The 21,443-nt window shown below is 39.1% G+C and overlaps 1 protein-coding gene across 2 annotated transcripts in view; it reads left to right on the plus strand.

The window, feature by feature from the left end:
* atad2b (ATPase family AAA domain containing 2B) overlaps positions 1-21,186 on the plus strand; it is a 112,473-nt gene extending 91,287 nt beyond the window's left edge. For both annotated transcript variants that reach the window (XM_067984317.1, XM_067984316.1), the window contains exons 25-28: positions 4,817-5,587; positions 10,015-10,142; positions 12,519-12,647; positions 19,191-21,186. In XM_067984317.1, coding sequence (XP_067840418.1) covers positions 4,817-5,587; positions 10,015-10,142; positions 12,519-12,647; positions 19,191-19,232 — 1,070 coding nt within the window. In that variant the 3' untranslated portion in view covers positions 19,233-21,186. The remainder of the gene's footprint in view (positions 1-4,816; positions 5,588-10,014; positions 10,143-12,518; positions 12,648-19,190) is intronic.
* The last annotated feature ends 257 nt before the right edge of the window (positions 21,187-21,443 follow it).

Here is a 21,443-nt window from a genome sequence, read left to right on the forward strand (position 1 = left end):
CACAAAGATGGCATCTCGCCATCTGGTTCTCCATTCAAATGAATGGAACAGCTTGACGTTCTTGCACTGACATTGTTGATGCGGATTAATCTCGCTAGAAAAAGTTAGGGCTTGTCCATTGTGATGTAAGTACCCTTTTAACAGCGTGGTAAGTCTTGATGAATGCCAAACAACCTCTCTGGCACTGAATATTAACTTCAACAAGTGTAGAGTCTCATTCCTTCAAATTTTAATTGTTGGACAGTTTAAAAAAAATTTAATACATTTTTATTTTTTTACTTTGTCTCTTAATTTAATCTTTCTTACCCTCTCCATTTCTCCTTCTATACCTGATTTGACATTGAATTAATTATTATACTTCCTGGTTCAGTCTCAGCATGGCTTATTAACATGCTGCATTCTGATTGGTTAAGGGGATAGACAGCTGCACTGTAGAGGGCACTGTTCTTTTTGGCTCAAATTTAAAGGAAGTTAGAAAGTCTATGGGCAAGTGCAAGTTCACCACTCGCAGCAAATTCCAGCCCATTATACATTCGAGGATAGTAAACAACATTTGAAGAAAGGAAAAGTATGGGATTAAGACAGTTTTCACAGATAAACTCAGATTTTCATTATTGTAATCTTCACCTATTGAAAAACAGGATAACTTTAATTTGGTGTTTCTCTTTTAATTAAGTGACCCCATTTTTCTCACCGTATTTAACATTGTATGACCTTCTCTAGATGTTATAATGGTATGATCTTAAAATAAGTTAGGAATGTATGGTTCAAATTAAACAGCTGGGTTACTGATTTGTTGTACATCCATTTAAGCTGAAATCAAGCAGTCTTTTATGTCAGATTCAGTTATAATTTACAAGTAATGTTGCAAAGGAGACACATTGAGTTGGTGAAATAACACATTTTAAAAAAGTATTTGGTATTGGCAGATATTTCTTCATAATGAGTTAGAGAATTTGGTGAATCATTGTTACAGTCTTACTCTTTGAGACTTTTAATATCCATACACTGTGGACTAACGCTGTGTCTCCAATGGAACAGCCCATAGCTAGACATAGCCTTTTTGTAATTTAAAACTGACAGGACTTCTGCCAATTTCACCCCAACTAGTTCTGAAGCAATATTCCATTCGAAAATGAAATTGTTATATTGAAGTTCAGTATTAATTTCTCCGTCATTTGGTTTCTGTAGTCCCTTTGCAACTTCTTATCATTGGTTTTGCCCAGTATGGATTCCTCTGTTTATAAGTTTTTCCCATCTACACGTGTGTCAGTTCATTGTGTGGCCTAGCACTGAGTTGTGTAGGCCAAAAGGTATGCATGTATCGACAAGATTGCATTTGGCTGTGATGATCCACAGGGCTGAATAGGCCACTAACACCTGCTGTCCAGGCTTGTTCAAGAAGATTGAAAAACCCAGGAGCCTTGCTTTAGTGCTATGATAAGTTGAGGCAGACAAGAGAACTTTACTTCCACAGATGACTGAACTATTGATTGATGCCGACACCATTCATGAGCGATATCATTCATCACTTTAATGCATACTAAAATTGACAAAAGTTTTTCTTTATGTGCAGCTTCTTTGCGGTTGTACACGGAGTTGAGAGAAATGGACTCCAGGTCAAGCAGCATTAGAGGGTGGTGGATAATTGGCTCGGGGCTGAGGGATGACTGTGTTGATAATGGACAAAATTGGCCGAAGGGAGAAGATAGAATTTAGTGAGATGCTATTGGGGGAGAGAAAGAGAGGATTACAGGCCATGGGGAAAAGGAGAATAATGTACAGTACAGTTAGAGGATGGGGAGGGGTGGAAGGTAATGTGGGCTTAGAGGTGTGGGGGATGGTAGCAGAACATTAGAGGTGAGGTGAGGAGAAGGTAGAGTGGGGTTAGAGGCAGAGGAGGGTAGGGGGAAGATAGAGCATGGTAAAATGGTAGAGGAAAATTGGAGGTGTGAGGGGGTATGGTGGTGAAGAGAGGAAGAATTGAAAGCAATTATGGGGATACCAGAATGGGGCGCTCTGTTGATATCAGTACAGTACTTCTGTTCAGAGTAGAGCTGATGGGGCGAGGTGGGGATCAGTGTAAGAGAGGATGGGGGAAGTGAGTGGAGGAGGAAAGATGAGGAGGGAGGGAGGGGAGCAAGTGGGGGAAGGAGGAAGGAGGAAGAAGTGGGCAGTCATCAGTGGGCTCACTAGAAATCAATCTCTGTTGCAGAACTGAGGTCAGCAACATGAAACAATAAATTCAAAGCCTCCCTTCATCTGCCAGGCCCCATTACTCGCGTCTGCCTTCCAGCTCCATTTTATTCTTTGTCCACCTACTGTTCTGTTTGAAATCCCTCAATGAATGCTCAAATTGGCTCAGTTCTAGCATAGGTCATTTGCTTGCCGCTATTCCTGATGTGATGGGGGCTCCAATGATATGATGGGGGTGTCAGAGGTGAAATTAGTTAGGCTGCACGCTCCTTGCTCTTTGGAGCTTGAGGCTCTGGCCAAACTTTGACCACCAGCTCTCTCTTCATCCTGGCTGCACCTTCTAGTCTTATCTGAGAGTTGAATTGGGACTCCTGTGTTGGCTGCTCTTAATGGATTGGTCTATTGTACAGTGTAGCAGCAGGGAGCCCTGTTGGCCATGCCTGGGTGGTTCTTTTTCTGGGGGAAGAAGAAAGAATTGTTTTTCTGGCCTGTCCTTGCCCTGCGAGCACCAATGAGGGAATAATGTTTTATTTTGCAGCTCCTGGAGCTCTGATGGGGCAAAATCAGTGCCAGCGGCCATGGCAGCAACACCACTGTTAATTAGAGGGAGCTGCTAATAAACAGGCAGTAGCCTGACAGGATTAAACATCTTCTCACAGTGCGTCCAGCAGTGGTGGAGAAGCTATCCTGATGGGGGAAGAAGAAGAAAATAAAATACATACACTTAAACAGACTTAAAAGTTTGAACAAATGTTGAAAAACGGAAGCTTATCTCACCTCAATCCAGAAAACGTGGCAACCCAGCACAAAACAACAGATCAGAATTTGTTCTACAACGCCATCCAGTGGCCAGAGCCTGCAAATACCTGTGGACTCGAGCTATTTTTTTCACCATACACTCACTATGAAATAGCGGGTATTGTGTGACGCTAGGCTTGATTGATTCTGTGACAGGCAAGAGTCATTACATGCTTAACATTGAAAATACCTATTACAATGCTGCCTACAGATATTGCAGGTATTTAAAATGAGTTCTCAATGAAGTGTCCACCCCATGTACCAAATTTAATATGTAATTGATGTAGACCACTGTTTCTGTGACTGCTTGTGTCATGTGCTGCTACTAAAAAACATCAGCACCAAACAAGTCAGTTACCAATTATATTATTAATCAGAAATCTATTTTGATGATCACTGTTTTCTAGATATAAATTACACCAGATGATGATCAGTCAATTGAAGTCATCAAATATCAGGGTTCAAATGCTGAACCTAAATTGGTTTTACATTTTATGTACTGCTTGTTGATTTATGGCCCAACAATTCACTGACAAATATTCAGTGCCTTCTTCAATGCCAATCTGCTTTAAACCCACTAAATTACTTGAATAGTGAAACTACCTTGCTTAATTTTTGTTAGGTAAGGGTAATAAGGGTTATGGAACTAAGGCAGGTAGATGGAGTTGAGATACAGATTAGCCATGATCTAATTGAATGGTGGAACAGGCTCGAGGGGCTGAATGGCCTACTCCTGTTCCTATGTTCTTCCTACACAGGATGATTTCTTAATGTCCCAGAATGTAGAACATGCAATGAAGTGAAAAACAAATTGTAATCTTTTTAATTCTTGAGTTGTAACCATGACAACATTTCCACATGCATTAGTTAAGTGGAGTATATTACATTAAATTTCAAGGGTTGTTTTCACGGTTGCCTGTAATACACCTGTTGGATTGATAGTAACTTAACTTAAGCATTTTGGTAACTTTAAACACAAGAAGTAATAAATTCCTGCTTTTAGCAACCAATTTTTGACTTTGTTTGATGTTTGTTTCTGTACTTAATCAAAATTAACCCAGCATTATGGCCACTTTGATCATTTTATTAAAGAAAATTTACTGTTCAGGAGCTTGTGGAAAAAAAAACTCTGCTATTTAGGTGAGAGAGTGCCAAACCATTGCTGGTTCAAGCTAGAGTACTATGAAGATGTCTCTCTTTGAGTACCATTATATTACAGATACCGGTGAGGTGCACAGCTGGCTAACTTGAGAGTTATGGGTGGCATTCATTGCACCGAGCTAAGCAATAAAGGAACTGTGTACATGCAGCTTTGCTCCATGGGCAGTTAACTTAATGTTAGAGCAGCAGCCCTCTTCTAGCATTCCATGCTAAATTTTAAGTTCCCAGGAGATCAAAAGAACTAGATGGTCACTTTTTAAATGTGCAATCAGACTGAAACATATTTAAGCTTAGTCAACCACTTGTAGCTTTTATAACTCCCTCCCTCTACTCTTAGAAATGCTCAGGTTTTTAGAGCCTAGAACAATATATGGAAAGTGATACTGTTCATGGCGTGGATCTAGGTTCGGATGGAAAATATTGTAATGTTTAAATGGAATTGTTTCATTAAAAGTTATAACTCATTAATGTTGAAGATAAGCAGCTGAGAGAATTTGTAGCTGTCCTGCTGTGGTGGTGCATGCTACTGGTAAACACTGAAAGCAATTCTGAAATGAAGTAACTACTACTAGATTCCTATAAAAGCAATGTCAAATGAATAGCTTCACTCTAGTTCAATTGTCAATCTTGGTATTAATTTCTGTTTTATGTTACTCAATAGTTCACATTAAAAGGAAACCACGTCGACGTTCCAAATGGGGTCGAGGTATTATTAAAAAGCCAAGAAAGGTGATCCACATCAAGAAAGATGACGATGATATTAAAAATGATGAACATGATGGTGACCAAGGTGAAGAAAGTGAGCTAGCAGAGAATGGAGAACTGGAAGTGAGTACAGATTGTCACGAAAATGGAGATCTCTCCCTGACCAATGATGAATCGTCGTGTGACATCATGGATGTTGCCCAGGTGGGAAATAAACTTGAAAATGGTACAATGGAAAAAGGGAGTGGTGATCTCAAATCCACTGGAAAAGAGGACTGTGCAGGCTATCAATTAGATGGGAATAATGAGTTTTCTTTAAGAAAAACAAACGCTGCCCCAGGAGAACAATGTGTACCTAATGACGTATGCACTCCTGGCAAGGGGTCGGTACCTAATGAGTGTACGTGGAGTGATGAATCTATGGCAAGTGCTGAAAGTGAACCTGTTCAAGAATGTTTGGCTGGCAGGACATGCACATCTGGTAATCCTGCACCTGGTAATGATTTGTCTGATGCAAAACATGAACCTGGAAAGGAACGTGAACCTACCAAGGAGTCCATGACTCAGCTTGTGCCAAACTCAAAGTTACCTGTAGTGGAAAAAGACAAAAAACAGCTGGTTGAAGATAGTTCACACACTGTCACTGGTGCAGCACAGGCAGCCATTACAACAAAGTGTTCTCAGAATGAAGATGTTGATCTAAAAGCACTAGGACCTGAAAAAGATGGTAATCTTTTTTATTTACTTATAGGCACTTTGAGTAGTACACAGTTTGAATTACTAAAGTTACTGTAATATCTAATGCATATGTTTTTGTCAGTTTGTAAATTACTCCACTATTTTACAGTTGTCACTGGTAAAATTGTAAATTTGTACTAGGTCATTTTTTTTTCTGTGACACAAAGCTGTTAATTTTTAACACATTATGGTACACTAATCCATTAACATGAAGTACTTAGTTTAAGAAAAGAAATGACAGAAGAGGTAATAGATGGCAAACTAACTTAGAACACTGTTTCATCTTTGAGATCAAAATTTAAATCCAACCCATACCAGTAAGGTAACTCTCCACTGTGATAGCTACAACAATTATAAGTAAAGGATTTTAGATAATTGTAGGCCACTTCCTAATAAGTATGAGTCTGTATCCCTAAATATTCCGTCTCTCTGGTGAGAAGTGGATGAGCCACACAGGTACTGTCAGGGTTTTTGAGGTTGGAGTTGAGGCAGGGTAGAGGACATTAATGTGTTATTGGAGCAGAGTAGAGGAACTTTAACTCTATCTCCTCCATGATGTACCTGACCAGGGAGTGCTAACTGAATAAATGCAGAGAGGAGGGAAAAAAATTTCCATTCCTCAGCACTCACTTTCTTCACCTTTTTAGGAGTACAAAATTTGCCTGCTTCAGAAGTAAGGTGACAAAGAAACAAAACGCAGATTTGCTGTCAGCTCAAATGATTAGTCTAATCTTGGAATTCTTACAAAAATATAATTAAGCTTTGTAATGCCATGTTGAACATTATTATTAAAAGCATATTGAGTTGTCTGAATAACTTAAACAGTTTTAAAATTTGCTGGTGAATTTTTTGGTTAAGTTTTGGGCTCATAAAGGGATATCCGCATTCTCCATTACTTGTACCTAGTGTCAGTTTTAACCACAGCAAACTGTAGGGTAAAGACTTCCTTTGCCTGACTATCTTCTCCATTAAGAAAAATATGAAGTGAGACAGCCCTCTGGTTGCCATGAGATGCAGTCAAACTGAAGTGTTAACAGGCAGACCATGATGGTAAGTGCATGGACAAGCAATTATGAACCATGCAAGGTTTTTAGTGGGGTTTGTGCATGTAAGATTGAGAGTAGAGACCCTTGTATGTAAAGGCTGGGGGTGTGAAGGGCCTCATGGAACCTCTTGGACGTTAACGGGTAAGCTCTTGAAGTACCTTAATACAGATGGGGAAGGTGGTTTTAAGTGGCAAATGTGATTAGTACAGTGTATTTTTGGAAGGTGTGCTGACTCCTTTGCACCTTGCATGGCCTGGTGAGGTCATTAAACTTCTTGCAGCACTGAGTTGCCAGGCGTGTAGGTGGCACTTACTGTCTTGGCCAACACTTTCCATTGTACCTGGCCACTTCATTTGAATGGCTTTTCCTTCTGCATACCAAACAGGTCCTCTCTCCTCAACCTTATATCAGCTAGAAGCACTTTCACCGTTGTCTCCAAAAAGAACATAGGAACAGGAATAGGCCATTCAGCCCCTCGTGCCTGCTGCGCCATTTGATAAGATCGTGGCTGATCTGTGATCGAACTCCATATACCCGCTTTTGGCCCATATCCCTTAATACCTTTGATTGCCAAAAAGCTATCTATCTCAGATTTAAATTTAGCAATTGAGCTAGTATCAATTGCCGTTTGCAGAAGAGTGTTCCAAACTTCTACCACCCATTGTGTGTAGAAATGTTTTCTACTCTCGCTCTTGAAAGGTCTGGCTCTAATTTTTAGACTGTGCCCCCTACTCCTAGAATCCCCAACCAGCGGAAATAGTTTCTCTCTATCCATCCTATCCGTTCCCCTTAATGTCTTATAAACTTCAATCAGATCACCCCTTAACTTTTTACCGTTTAGAAAGTACCGTGTTCTATTCTTTTTTGATCCAAAGTGGACGACCTCACATTTGTCTACATTGAATTCCATTTGCCACAGTTTTGCCCATTCACCTAATCTATCAATATCCCTTTGTAATTTTATGTTTTCATCTACACTGCTTACATTGCCACCAATCTTTGTGTCATCGGCAAACTTAGATATGAGACTTTCTATGCCTTCATCTAAGTCGTTAATAAATATCGCCAATAATCGAGGCCCCAAGACAGATCCCTGCGGGACTCCACTAGTCACATCCTGCCAATGTGAGTATCTACCCATTATCCCTACTCTCTGTCGCCTTTCGCTCAGCCAACTTCCTAACCAAGTCCGTACTTTTCCCTCGATTCCATGGGCTTCTATCTTAGCTAACAGTCTCTTATGTGGGACCTTATCAAATGCCTTCTGGAAGTCCATATAAATAACACCCATTGACATTCCCCTGTCCACTACTTTCGTCACCTCTTCAAAAAATTCAATCAGGTTTGTCAGGCACGACCTACCTTTCACAAATCCATGCTGGCTCTCTCTGATTAACTGAAAATTCTCGAAGTGTTCAGTCACCCTATCCTTAATTATAGACTCCAGCATTTTCCCCACAACAGATGTTAGGCTAACTGGTCTATAATTCCCTGGTTTCCCTCTCCTTTCTTAAAAAGCGGAGTGACAGGTGCAATTTTCCAATCTAGAGAGACAGTTCCTGAAGCTAGAGAACTTTGAAAGATTATAGTTAGGGCATCTGCAATGTGCTCACCTACTTCCTTTAAAACCCTGGGATGGAAACCATCTGGTCCTGGGGATTTGTCACTCTTTAGTGCTATTATTTTCTTCATTTCTGTTGCTTTACTTATATTAACTTTATCGAGTCCCTGTCCCCGATTCATTATTAGTTTTCTTGGGAGTTCCGGCATGCTATCCTCTTTTTCTACTGTAAATACTGATGCAAAGTAATCGTTCAACATGTCTGCCATTTCTTCATTGTCAATGACAATATCCCCACTTTCAGTTTTTAATGGGCCAACACTGCTCCTGACCACCCTCCTTTTCCTAATGTAACTATAAAAATGCTTCGTATTGGTTTTGATATCCCTTGCAAGTTTCTTTTCATACTCTCTTTGTAGCTCTTACTATCTGTTTTGTGACCCTTTGTTAATCTTTGTATCTTTCCCATTCGCCAGGATCTGTGCCATTTTTTGCCTTTTTGTATGCCCTTTCCTTATGTCTTATACTGTCCCTTACCTCTTTAGTTTTCCATGGCTGTTTTTTTTTGGCAAGTAGAGTTCTTGCCCCTCAGGGGTATAAACCGATTCTGTATCACGTTAAATGTTTCTTTAAACATTTCCCACTGATCATCAGTCGTTTTACCCATTAACAGATTTGCCCAGTTTACTGTGGACAGTCTCTGTCTCATCCCATTGAAGTCGGCCTTACCCAAGTCTAGAATCTTAGCAGCTGACTCACTTTTTTCCCTTTCAAACACTACATTGAACTCGATCATGTTATGATCACTATTGGATAGATGTTCGCGTACAGTTAAGCCGTTAACTAAATCTGGTTCATTACTCATTACTAAATCTAGTATGGCTTGCTGCCTTGTTGCCTCTAGGACGTACTGCTGTACTTGAAAGCTGTGTCCTTTAAGACATTATACAATGGCTTTTAATCCTCTTTTCCTTAAAAAAAAATCATAAATTGCTGTTGCCTGACACATTAAACTGCTGCAGGTATTATTTTCACGCCACAGTTTGCTGGACGTGTGATTGATAACGGCACGGCAAGGTCAACGGGGCATCTGGGATCTTGGTGAACGACGGGACCAATAGACTATCTCTTTAACCAATGAAATTAAAGTATAGGGAAAGAAACAGAGTGAATGATGAAGGAAATAGGTTGAATAGGCAAATCCAGCAATTTCTTGACACTCGGTGTAGTTTGATGGCAAACTCCTGTTTTTGCCAAGCTAATGGCGGAGCAGCGCAAATCGTCCAGCAATTTGAGGCGATTCACAACTCAACATGAAGCTCTTCTTCGCCACAAATTGCTGGATTTATTTTTTACACACTATTAACTGCCTGCGCCATGAACTCGCCATTATTTTTCCAGCAAATTCTAGGCCAATATATTGTGCTAAAGGGTAGGCATGTGTCCCTTTAAAGCTCTGAAGACTAGTTGCTGTTATGTCAGAATGGCATGACTTTGTACAGAGGTCAGTTAAGAGTGTTTGTTTCTGGAGAGTTTCTTTGGACATTTTTTGAATTATGGCACTTGATGTGTGGTCTCAAATAGAGCTTAGGATAAATCTTTCAAAGACAAAAGCCAAAGTCTCAGAACTTGTATATGTTGTGGCTATCTTTATGAAACAAATACGGTACTCCTTTAGGGTTACTTTTAGGAATTTAAGAAGGTGCTTTTTCATATTTTTGTACATTAAGCTGTAAAATTACTTAATAGCTTATGCATGGGCATCGGGAGTAAAAGAATTTTAATGTGTTTACTAAAAACCTACTTCAGTTTTGGGCAGGCTGAAACCAGGTCATCCAGTACATGTAGAACAGAAGACAGTTGTGCACATGGAGCAGGTGTTGGAAGACTTTTCAGAACCCATCCCTCCAATAATTGTGGACCATGCACAACTAAAGGTAAGTGGCAGTTGATTGACATCTGAAAATCTCTGTTAGTCATTTTCAGTTGGACTTACTGGAAGTATTATAGGGCTTATGTTAATGTTTCATGAATTCTTAAAAGCACAGAATATAAGCGGGAATATTAATCAATGTCTTTATTCTCCATGTATTATGGAGGCAGCCCAATCATCAAGTGAATAGAACCACAAGAATAATACCTGTCTAAGATATTTTTAGTGTGTATAATGGGTGTGTAATTGGCAAATGAATTTCAATATAGATAAGTGTGAGGTGTTACATTTTGGTAGGAAGAATAATGAGGCCACATACTGCATGGATAATAGTCTAAACGGGGTAGAGGAGCAAAGGGATCTAGGAGTACAGATACACAAATCACTCAAAGTAGCAACGCAGGTTAATAAGGCTTTTTCTTTTTTTAAAAAAAAAGCAAACCAAGCACAGTTTCATTTCTACAAGGAGAGAATTGAAAAGCAGAGAAGTTTGTTAAACTTGTATAGAACTTTGGTTAGACTACACTTGGAGTACAGGGCACAGTTCTGGTCTCCATATTATGAAAAGGATATAGATACACTGGAGAAGGTGCAAAAAAGATTCACAAGGATGGTATCAGAACTGAGAGGATATACTTGTCAGGAATGGCTGAACAGACTGGGGCTCTTTTCTCTAGAAAAGAGAAGGCTGAGGGGTTACTTAATACAGGTCTTTAAAATTATGAAGGGGTTTGATAAGGTAGACATAGAGAAGATGTTCCCATTTGTGGAGGAGACCAAAACTTGGGGCCATAAATATGAGATAGTTACTAATAAATTCAATAGGGAATTCAGGAGAAACTTCTTTACCTAAAGAGTAGTTAGAAGTGGAACTCGCTACCACAAGGAGCATGTAATTCTATGTAATATATTGATATGCATGTATCATGTCTGTTTGTCTGTATTTTCCCCCCTTGCGTGCTCCCTCCCCCTTCCCACATAGTAACCTATCGAGGTACGTGTTTTTTGTTAAAAAGATAGTGTAAGGCAGGATAGGTTATAATTTTGCTTCTACCCAGATCAGGCCACTTCCTCTCTGGCAAGGAGAGAAGAGGAATGAGGCTGTGTAATTCAGCAGATGCATTGTTCCTTATGAGATTTTGTTGACGTGGGATTTGTTTCCACATCGATGGCAGTTGGGGGCTTGATTAGTTAAATCACTTCTTTGGACTTGACCAAGGCTTTTCCTTTTCAGCTGCCTCTGTACTTTGCTGAGTAAAGTCAGTCTCACGTAGGAGAAGTCCATGCTCCTGAGGACACCAAATGCAAATGACAAATTACCAGATTTGCTGGGCTCATTTTGTGCACTAGCAAATGTCACAAATGAAGTCTGTGATTCCAGATCTCAAACTTCCTTTGGTAGAAATGCTGCAGCCCACTGTTTATTTTCTTAATCATCTCAATAACAGAATTGTATTCTCCACACAACGGTATTATTCATTCGATCAGCATGTACAATTGAGTAGATTTTCATCCAAATGGAAGAAGTGGAACACTGCAAAGGAAAGAACTGGCAATTATATAGTGCCTTATTGCATTAATCAGAAACATTCTAAAAGGCTTCACATATAGTGAAATGCAATGACTATTATGTAAGTGTTAGCAGCAGTCACTTTACACACTGCAAGCACCCGCAAACTGCGACGAAATGAATGACCAGTTAACCTGTTTTTCGGGGAGGGAGGAATGTTGGCCAGGATATTATCCCTTTTGAGATTGGTGCCATATGGGGGTCATGTTAATCATGATTGTCTCCACCTTCTTTGTATGAGTGTACCTTTGCTCAGTTTTTTCCCAGCATTAACAGCCGCTGTATTGTCACCACAGAATGAAAATGTTATTCTTCAGCACTTTTACTTTGTTCCCGACTTGACAAACTTTTTATAAAAGGTTTTTAATCCAGTGTTCAAAGTTTCGTTGACTGATTTTTCAAGTCATTGACAATGATGCAGCTTATTCCTCATATTTAATGTGTGTCTTGTGTTGACTCTGCATTCAGATTGGTTGATACCAGCTTTCTGTTTCAAGAACTTTCTGGTGGCTGATATCCATGGGAAATGTTTATACATCTTTTGATGTGAGAGTTTCAGGGAGTATAATTTGGTATGCGAAGCATCAGATTTCTAATATTGATGCTTTTTGTAACCAATTTTTTTGAAATTTAAATTATCCTTTTAGAAATGTGAAATATTCCTTTTTAAAAATGAGCTGGATGAATATTTGAAAGGGTATGAAGTAATGGGTGTAGACATTGAGGAACTCGAGGATCATGACTCCTGTACAAAAGTCATCTGTGGTATGCAGCAAGTCAGGATTGCCTAACGTCCATCTTCTTTTGTAGCATATTCTTCAGTTGGCCATTAAGACGAGCAATAACTTCACAGTTGATCAACTTGAAAAGCTTTATTCTTTGCTTAGTCAATGCATCTATCGTCATCGCAAGGAATATGACAAATCCCGTTTACTTGAGGTAAGCAGCAGGTTTAAGTTCAACCTAATGTTTACTCAATAGGAGCTATTTACAGTTTGGACAACAGAAGTACTATGTCTTTAAGATTAATAATTACATGTGTTATGTATGTTTACCTCAGACCTCCAGTGAGATTTTACCATTAGCTTGGCCATTCGACTTCTTGTGACTGGTGTAACATCGCCTCTTTAGTTTCTTTAAAAAGGAGCTTGTTTTTTTTATATATACAAGTGACTTTACTTCATGTATAAGATTCCTAATACAAGTGGTGCTGCTTTTTATTTGGTAGAAGAGAACCTGTGTAACCAGCTGAACCTTTATTTAATTCTGGATTGGGTATAACATGAGTTGATACACAATCTGGCATGTGTTACAAAGCAGTAACTCATTAAAGGGCGGAAGAGTGTAGCTGGATCAGTGTATTAGCCTCGTCTTAGCCCAGAGATATATTGCATTGGAACAGATTCCAAAGTGCATAATTTAAAATAATGCACAGGAAAAGGATGTATTTTTTGCCAGTTGGTGTGTGGACTGCCATTTATGTGAATAAAACCCAGTCATTTTAGTAACTGATATAGAGGATTATCATTATCTTCAGTGTTATAATGCGGTGTTCTCATCTCATCTTTGAGTTTGAATCTTGAACTCCTGTGATGACAAATTAGATATGCAATGTTAACTAACTTATAAGAAAATAAATCGCCCAAGCTTTATGGACAAAGTGATGAATATTGAGTCAAGCTAAAAATTGCAGGCAAGATTAATGTATTTTTCATAATTCTGATTATCGGCCATTTTTTGAGAAACTAAATAGGATGTGATCACCTTGTGCATGGTATTTCAGTCCAGAAATATTCTGGTAATAGTAATTATAATTTCTGGTAATAGTCATTGCAATTTATGTCTAGAGGTGAGCAACAAAGAACAGTCAGCATGGATTTAGGAAAAGATGGCAATTTGATGATTATGGGATGGACAAGAGTAATGCAGTTGATATTTGCTTGGATTTGTAGAAAGCTCTTGAGAAGGTTCCACGTATGTAGTTAATATGTAAGATATGGAGTTGCAGAATAGTAGGTGAAGTTTGACACATGATAGTTAATTTTAAAAACTCTAAAGCAGTTACATCGAAACTGCAGCACAGAAACGAGCCGTTCAGCCCAACTGGTCTATGCTGCCATTTATGCTCCACATGAGCCTCCTCCCTCTTTCATCTAACTCTGTCAGGATACCCTCCTATTCCTTTTTCCTTTATGAGCTTATCTAGCTTCCCCTTAAATGTATATATGCTGTTTGCCTCAACTACTCCTTGTGGTAACACGTTCCACATTCTTACCACTCTTTGGGTAAAGTAGTTTCTCCTGAATTCCCTATTGGATTTATTAGCGACTAATTTATATTTATGACCTCTAGTTTTGGACTCCCCCACAAATGGAAATATTTTCTCTACGTCTACCCTATCAAACCCTTTAATTGTCTTAAAGACTTCTATCAGGTCACCCCTCAGTCTTCTCTTTTCTAGAGAAAAGAGCCCCAGCCTGTTCAGCCTTTCCTGATATGTATATCCTCTCAGTTCTGGTATCACCCTTGTGAATCTTTTTTGCACCCTCTCCAATGCCTCTATTTCCTTTCTATAATATGGACACCAGAACTGTGCACAGTACTCAGTGTGGTCTAACCAAGATTCTGTACAAGTTTAACATAACTTCTCTGCTTTTCAATTCTATCCCTCTAGAAATGAACCCCAGCGCTTGCTTTACCTTTTTTATGGCCTTATTAATCTGCGTCGCTACTTTTAGTGATTTGTGTATCTGTACCCCTAGATCCCTTTGCTCCTCTATCCCATTCAGACTCTTATTTTTCAAGCAGTATGTGGCCGCCTTATTATTTCTACCAAAATGCACCACCTCACACTTATCTATATTGAAATTCATTTTGGACTTTAAGGGAATCAAGGGATATGGGGATCGAGGTCAAAGATCAGCCATAATCTTATTGAATGGCAGAGCAGGCTTTAGGGGCGCTATAGCCTACTCCTCCTATTTCATATATTCATTTACCAAATACATGCCCATTCTGCAAGTTTATTAATATCCTCTTGCAGTCCTTCCTTTGTATTAACTACACCCCCAATTTGGTGTCCTCCGCAAATTTTGAAATTGTATTTCCAATTCCCAAATCCAAATCGTTAATGTAGATTGTGAATTAGTCATAAATGGGAACTTTTCAAGTTGGAAAGAGGATAAAAGTCATTTGGTCATGGGTTACAGAAGCAAAATCTCAAGTTTGCAGGTGATAAAATAGAAGAATGAGCAAATGTTACGTGCCCTGACCCTGGATTCAAGCTTCTTTGCATTGTTGGTGATAAGCAAAATCACTTTGCATTAACACAACAGGTAGTGTAAATTCATCTTAAAAATAAACACTGGAACAATCCCATGTTATAAACTACACTTCCCTTCATTTAGTATAAAGTTGCATTCATAACTGGAGAAGTCAGTGGTCAACATGATCATGCTGTTCTGTATGAAGGTGTACTACATAGCAATGGGAATGTAATAAGGATGTGACTAGGATAGATTATCTTAAAAATTCTGTTCACCTGGATAGCATTTTCAGTTATTTCATCAATAAATTAGGTAGCTGATAACATAGACTTCACTACTTAGTTGTCCAGGTACTTATTTGTTTCAAACTTTTCCCAACAATTTTAATTAGTCTTTGAAGATTATTGTATAATATCTTCCTCTGCCTTCACTCACTTAACGAGGTGTGTTCCTTGGTGGGACATTCAGCTGTGGAACAGCCTCTGATTTCCAGGGTTATTAAACATGCTTGGAGGATTTAAATGCTAGTAAGTGTGTACCTGAGATTTAAATCGAGTTTTGCATAAACTGTTCCTAGGACAATGCCTCAGTGGTTTTCCCGTGTTTGAAAGAATGTCTATTTATTTTTAAGTGGAGGTTGAAGTACACTTAAAGAGCCAACTAATGACTATTCACCTTGGAGGAGGGAGGTAAAAGGGGTTCCTTCGGAGTTGAGGAGGTGATGTACCTGGTGATAGAAGTTTGGAACAAAGTCAACTCTGTGGAAGACTCAATAACCTAATCCCTGAACTGGGCAGGTCCATAGTACTCTGTGGCATTGTCAATTGTTGACCAGCCATTTTGGCTCACTGATGGAATAGCCCTGTCACAAGGGGCTGGGATTTTTCCAACTGGATTCCAGAAAACGTGGAAACAGTGTTCCAACCGGGTAGGGGGTTGTCCTCACTGGACAAGCAACAGGAAGCTGGAAGATGGCTTACTTGGCTATAACTGTGGCCTATTTTCGACTTCAATTTAAGCTCCAGCACGAGCCCGGTGCAAATGTGAGGCTCCTTAAGGTTGGGCTGTGCCAACCTGTACCTAACAACTATGGACCAGCACTATGTCCCTAAGGAGTTTGTACTCTGTGTTGGGAATATGGATCTTCTAGGTGTGGATTTCTCAATAGCTTGGCTTGGAGACTCTTAAACATGGGTTCCAACACATGCCAGACACTCAGTTAACCAAAAACAATTCAAAGAATGTGGAGATTGAACTACATTCAAAGAAGTTGGGTGACCAAGATTGTTCATTAATAATGTTTTATTAAATTTTCATGCAGCACTATACATTTTATATGGATTTTATCGATAAAAGCAGACTATAAATACTGATCTTTCTTCCAATAGTCCAATCCCTCTTAACTCTGCTTGACATCTGTAAAACGAGTCTTGGGGCATTGCTGGTGCTGTTAGCAACCTTGCACACCATGGTGCAAAGATAGCATTTATCTGGTACAGGATATGTAAATTGTAATTTACATTTGGATGTACTTTAATTCATCTGCCATTTTTTACACTGAAAGGAGGAAATGTCCACACACTAATTAAAGGGGCTAATCTCTTCTTCACTCTTGGCATCCCCCACACTGTATAGGACAGGGCTAAGCATTAGTGCTATTCCTGGGAGGGCAAGCTCTCAAATTTTTTAAAGATGTTTTATGTTATGATGTTTAAAATGTTGCCCACGTGACCTTCCCCATACCTATACTGTATAAAGGTTGTAAGGCACCCCTGATGACACTTCAGTTTTTACACAAGTAGGAGAATGTTTTTGGCCTGTGTTGTTTTTGTACAGTTTGAGATTTTAGCATTAAGTACTGCTTCCAGTCAGTTCTGGGGAAACTTGGAAGAGTCCTTGCTTAGTTGTCTGTCAGGTCTGACTCTGTCTCAGAACACTGATTCCCTTCAACGACATACAATTTGAGGCCCCCCAGGAAAATTATCCAATTTGCTGCAGTTATCCTTAATGTTCATCCAATTCCATCAATTTGAATTAGATTGTTGGTTCCTCTATTGTGATGCCTGTAGAGGTTTTCATTGCTATATTTGACCTCAACAAATCTGTGTGGAAAGCATGCCAGCTCTTTGCAGCTTTTAGCGCCAAGATCTTTGGGAAAGACATTTCTAAAACAAGAGCACGGAAAATGGTTAGTAGATTGCATTCGTCTTAGCGTGAAGAAACCTTTGCACTTTTTTTTAAATTCGTTCACGGGATGTGGGCGTCGCTGGCAAGGCCGGCATTTATTGCCCATCCCTAATTGCCCTCGAGAAGGTGGTGGTGAGCCACCTTCTTGAACCGCTGCAGTCCGTGTGGTGACGGTTCTCCCACAGTGCTGTTAGGAAGGGAGTTCCAGGATTTTGACCCAGCGACAATGAAGGAACGGCGATATATTTCCAAGTCGGGATGGTGTGTGACTTGGAGGGGAACGTGCAGGTGGTGTTGTTCCCATGCGCCTGCTGCCCTTGTCCTTCTAGGTGGTAGAGGTCGCGGGTTTGGGAGGTGCTGTGGAAGAAGCCTTGGCGAGTTGCTGCAGTGCATCCTGTGGATGGTGCACACTGCAGCCACAGTGCGCCGGTGGTGAAGGGAGTGAATGTTTAGGGTGGTGGATGGGGTGCCAATCAAGCGGGCTGCTTTATCTTGGATGGTGTCGAGCTTGTTGAGTGTTGTTGGAGCTGCACTCATCCAGGCAAGTGGAGAGTATTCCATCACACTCCTGACTTGTGCCTTGTAGATGGTGGAAAGGCTTTGGGGAGTCAGGAGGTGAGTCACTCGCCGCAGAATACCCAGCCTCTGACCTGCTCTCGTAGCCACAGTATTTATATGGCTGATGAAGGGGATTTTATTGGATTCAACTTAGAAAATAAGTTTGTACGTTGTGTAGGGTCAACTTCATTCTTTGAGTCAAAGGCATCTTCCACAGACCAGATTTCCACTTTCCCATCCCCTCAGGCAGAGAGTAGTTATCACGGATCTTTGACCGTTCCTTCTCGCTGATGTTTTTGGATCAAAACAAACTGAACCCTCGTGAATGTGGTGTATACTTTTTTATACACTGGAAGAGGTCAAGTAGGCAACATCATGCCAAAACATCTTGAAGGTAAACCACCCTTTCTCAGCTATTCCTGTTTGGAACATCACTAATGCTCAGCCCTCCCAACGTGCAAAGAATGCCATTGAGTCTTAAAAAATTATGATGTTATAATGGAGGTAATCTTCCTTTCTCCTTGGACCATGGATTTACAAAACAATGTTAAGCAGTACAGCATCTGTTTAGCATTCCACATTTGCTTTCAGTAGAGCTGGAGTTTAGCTCCATTGTGTCTTGTGCATCCCCACCAACTTGTGTATTAATTTATTCCAGTACTACTCTGTCTTGAAAAAAAATAAACTCCAGCACCAATCATTATTGGACATTGAGAGAGTAGTGTTTTTTAAAACGCAACTAACTGTTATTGCTATACCTCATTGTACTGAATATACTAAGCACCATCATCACATTTTTTAGAATCTTACTTTGAAGTTTCTTGCCTGTGTATTTTGTTAATGAAAGCGGAGACAATTGGTTACATTCTAATCAGTAATTTATTAAGCTGTCAGTAATGGAGAGTAGCTATTGGTGCCTAGTGTGGGTAATGTGAAAACCTTTTTAAAACAAACATGTCTGTGGTTATAGGAATGATCACCTGCAATTTAATTTTGGTGCCAGCTCTGCCCCAACATCCTCTCCAGCCTGCCGATCCCTGAAGCTTGACATAGCTTAAATCTTGATCTTTTGTGTGACTTCAAAATGTCTTTGCCACTAAACTGTTTTCTGTGCATATTTGCACTGTGTGTGACAGGTTGTGTTTGAAACTAACCATTTGTTGAATTTACTGTTTCAGGAAACTGACTACATGCTGTACATGGCTATTTTTCTCTCCTGGCTAATTTATTTTTCAGCCTGTTTTCTGCAGCTAGAATGATTGAGGAATTTCTAAGAGTTAGTTTTTTAAAAGTTAAACACTGAAAATGGTTTTCATTGTAAACAGTGCTCCTGTCCTTCATTATTTATGGCTCATTTCAGTGTTTACTTCACTACAAATCTTTGTGGCCAGTTTAAAAAGTGTGTTGATACAGCTGTGGTGTAGTTTGAATTCTGCTTACTGATCTCTTTTATGGTTTTGATTTGATTTAGGAAATGGAGAATCTAGTAAAGACCTTTCATACATTCCTGTGAACCTTTGAAGAGGAGCAGGTTCATCACACAAACTGCTTGCAGGGAAGCAGCCTTCTGAGCCATTCAGCAACATTCAGAGCCTTGGTCTTAATCTCTTTTTTTGTGAATTGGTGCTATTGTCTCAGGTACCTGGAACAGACCAGCCTACAGAACCAAACTGGACTTTATCGAGATTACACATTCAAAACCACTTGCCATCACTGTTGCACAGTCTGGTGCTATAAAATATAAAGGTGGTTCTCATTGTTTTCCTCCCCAACATTAACTTGCCATCATTGAATGCAATGGAGCAGAACTTCATAATTTAAGAAACTGGATAGAGTGATTCAACCTATTTTATTAATTTTTGACGACATTTAGCATAAGATTCGCTTTTATATAGATGGATTTTGGAGTTTTGAATGTTCATTTTCTAGTGGATTAAACCCTGTTGATTGCGTCATGATAAATAGCTGGAGTAACTGGATGCAATTTTGAGAATTTTAAAGCCACTGACCGCTGTCATAGCGTAGACTTCATTCCTGAACTGAAGCTGGCATTTTGTTTTCTTTCCTTTCTAAGAACAGAATGTGACAGAATTAACACACAATTGCAGGTCCAGTTTTACAAAACCCACTATCCAAACATCCACTACAGCCTCTTCAAAATTTAAGGTGCATTATAACAAAATATGCAAAACATACTCATTTCTACAAAAGAACAGTGATCTTGGACTACTGCAGCTATATTGTTGAGCTACCTCAGCTTTTTCAGTCACACAGTTTACCAGTTACCATCAGTGTTTACTGAATACTGTAATTAGTGTGTGTGCGCTACAGTTTACTTTATAAAGCTAAGGTACTTGATTATAAGACATTTTGCAGCTCCTCATACAACTTGCAAATTTTTGGCTTCAAGCAACTGCAGTAATCCAAAGTGCTCTTCAGAATTTCCATCTGAGCCTTGAACTCCCAACTTGAATAAATTTCAGTAAAATGACTGCTTGGGACTATCTATTTAAAATGTAGAGAAACAAAAGTTTATAGAAATTTAATAAGACTAATAGGCACTCTCAAATTTGATTGACACTCGTTTTCACAGTGATGTTTTCCTTACCTATTTATTGAAAAAGTATAACTGCAAGAGGGTATTTTACAATCTAAATTACACTAAAGTAACAGCATTTTTTATGGAGCAAATTTGGGAAATTATTACAAACTGTACATTTGTTGAAAAACATAGCTGAATTTTGTAGCAAGTTTCTGATAAAAAGGGTTAAATAGGTCTCAGGAACTGCTGCATCCTTACTGTTTTTGAAATGAATTGTTTGTTCTCTATTCCATTTGCAATTTAACGTCCTGTGCCAGTAGCAGCATTGGTAGCATTTAATAAAACCTACAAATGTTTTTATGCGAGTTTACCAAATTTATCAATCTTTTCATTCTCTTCCTTTAGCAACCCCGCCCCCCCCCCCCCCACCCATGCCAATGTGTTTTATCTAGATTCCTTTCAGCAGAAGATATTTTTCGTCCTTCATGTTTGTTTTATGTCATGTGTTTCATAATCCCACCTCCACTGAATATGGGAATGCCAGGTCATGTAGATGAACGTGGGATTCATCATAATATAAGCTTGAATTCCTTTGAAAAGCAGCATTGGCTGTTGTATTTGTACATTTATTTTCTTAGTCATTGGTGTCTTGTTTTGGTTTCATATAAAGGTGTGTCTATTTTTGTTTGAATGCTTAGCCCTGCAACATTAACTATGCTATATATTGAATTCTATAGTTATTGAGCATTGTATTAAAATGACTTTCCATTTTTTGAATTTCACATTAGTATGAGATAATAAGTTATTTAAATGTTTTGTTTTGAAACTTTTGGAATTTGGAACACTTTTACTGTAATTTGTAAGCCAACTGCTGTGAAATACTTGAATAAAGGTGAGAAACAAGAATATTGTGACTGTGTATTTGAATCAAATAGTGTAGAAGAACGGTATAATCTGATGTCACCAGCTTCATTTAAAGAAGGACCGTGAACAGCTATAGTTTTAGTTGAATATATATCTGTACAGCATCAAAAATACAAATCTTAATAAATACTGCAGGACTACTCACTGGAATTAGGTTTTCCTGTTAACTGCAGAACTATTGTTACAGATAAACATTTTATTTTTTGAAAAAAGCTTTGAGTTTGTGTTCTACTGGTTTGTAATTACCTTTCAAATAGC

The sequence above is a fragment of the Heptranchias perlo genome, chromosome 5 (assembly GCF_035084215.1).
Source record: "Heptranchias perlo isolate sHepPer1 chromosome 5, sHepPer1.hap1, whole genome shotgun sequence".
In the NCBI taxonomy this organism is placed as follows: domain Eukaryota; kingdom Metazoa; phylum Chordata; class Chondrichthyes; order Hexanchiformes; family Hexanchidae; genus Heptranchias; species Heptranchias perlo.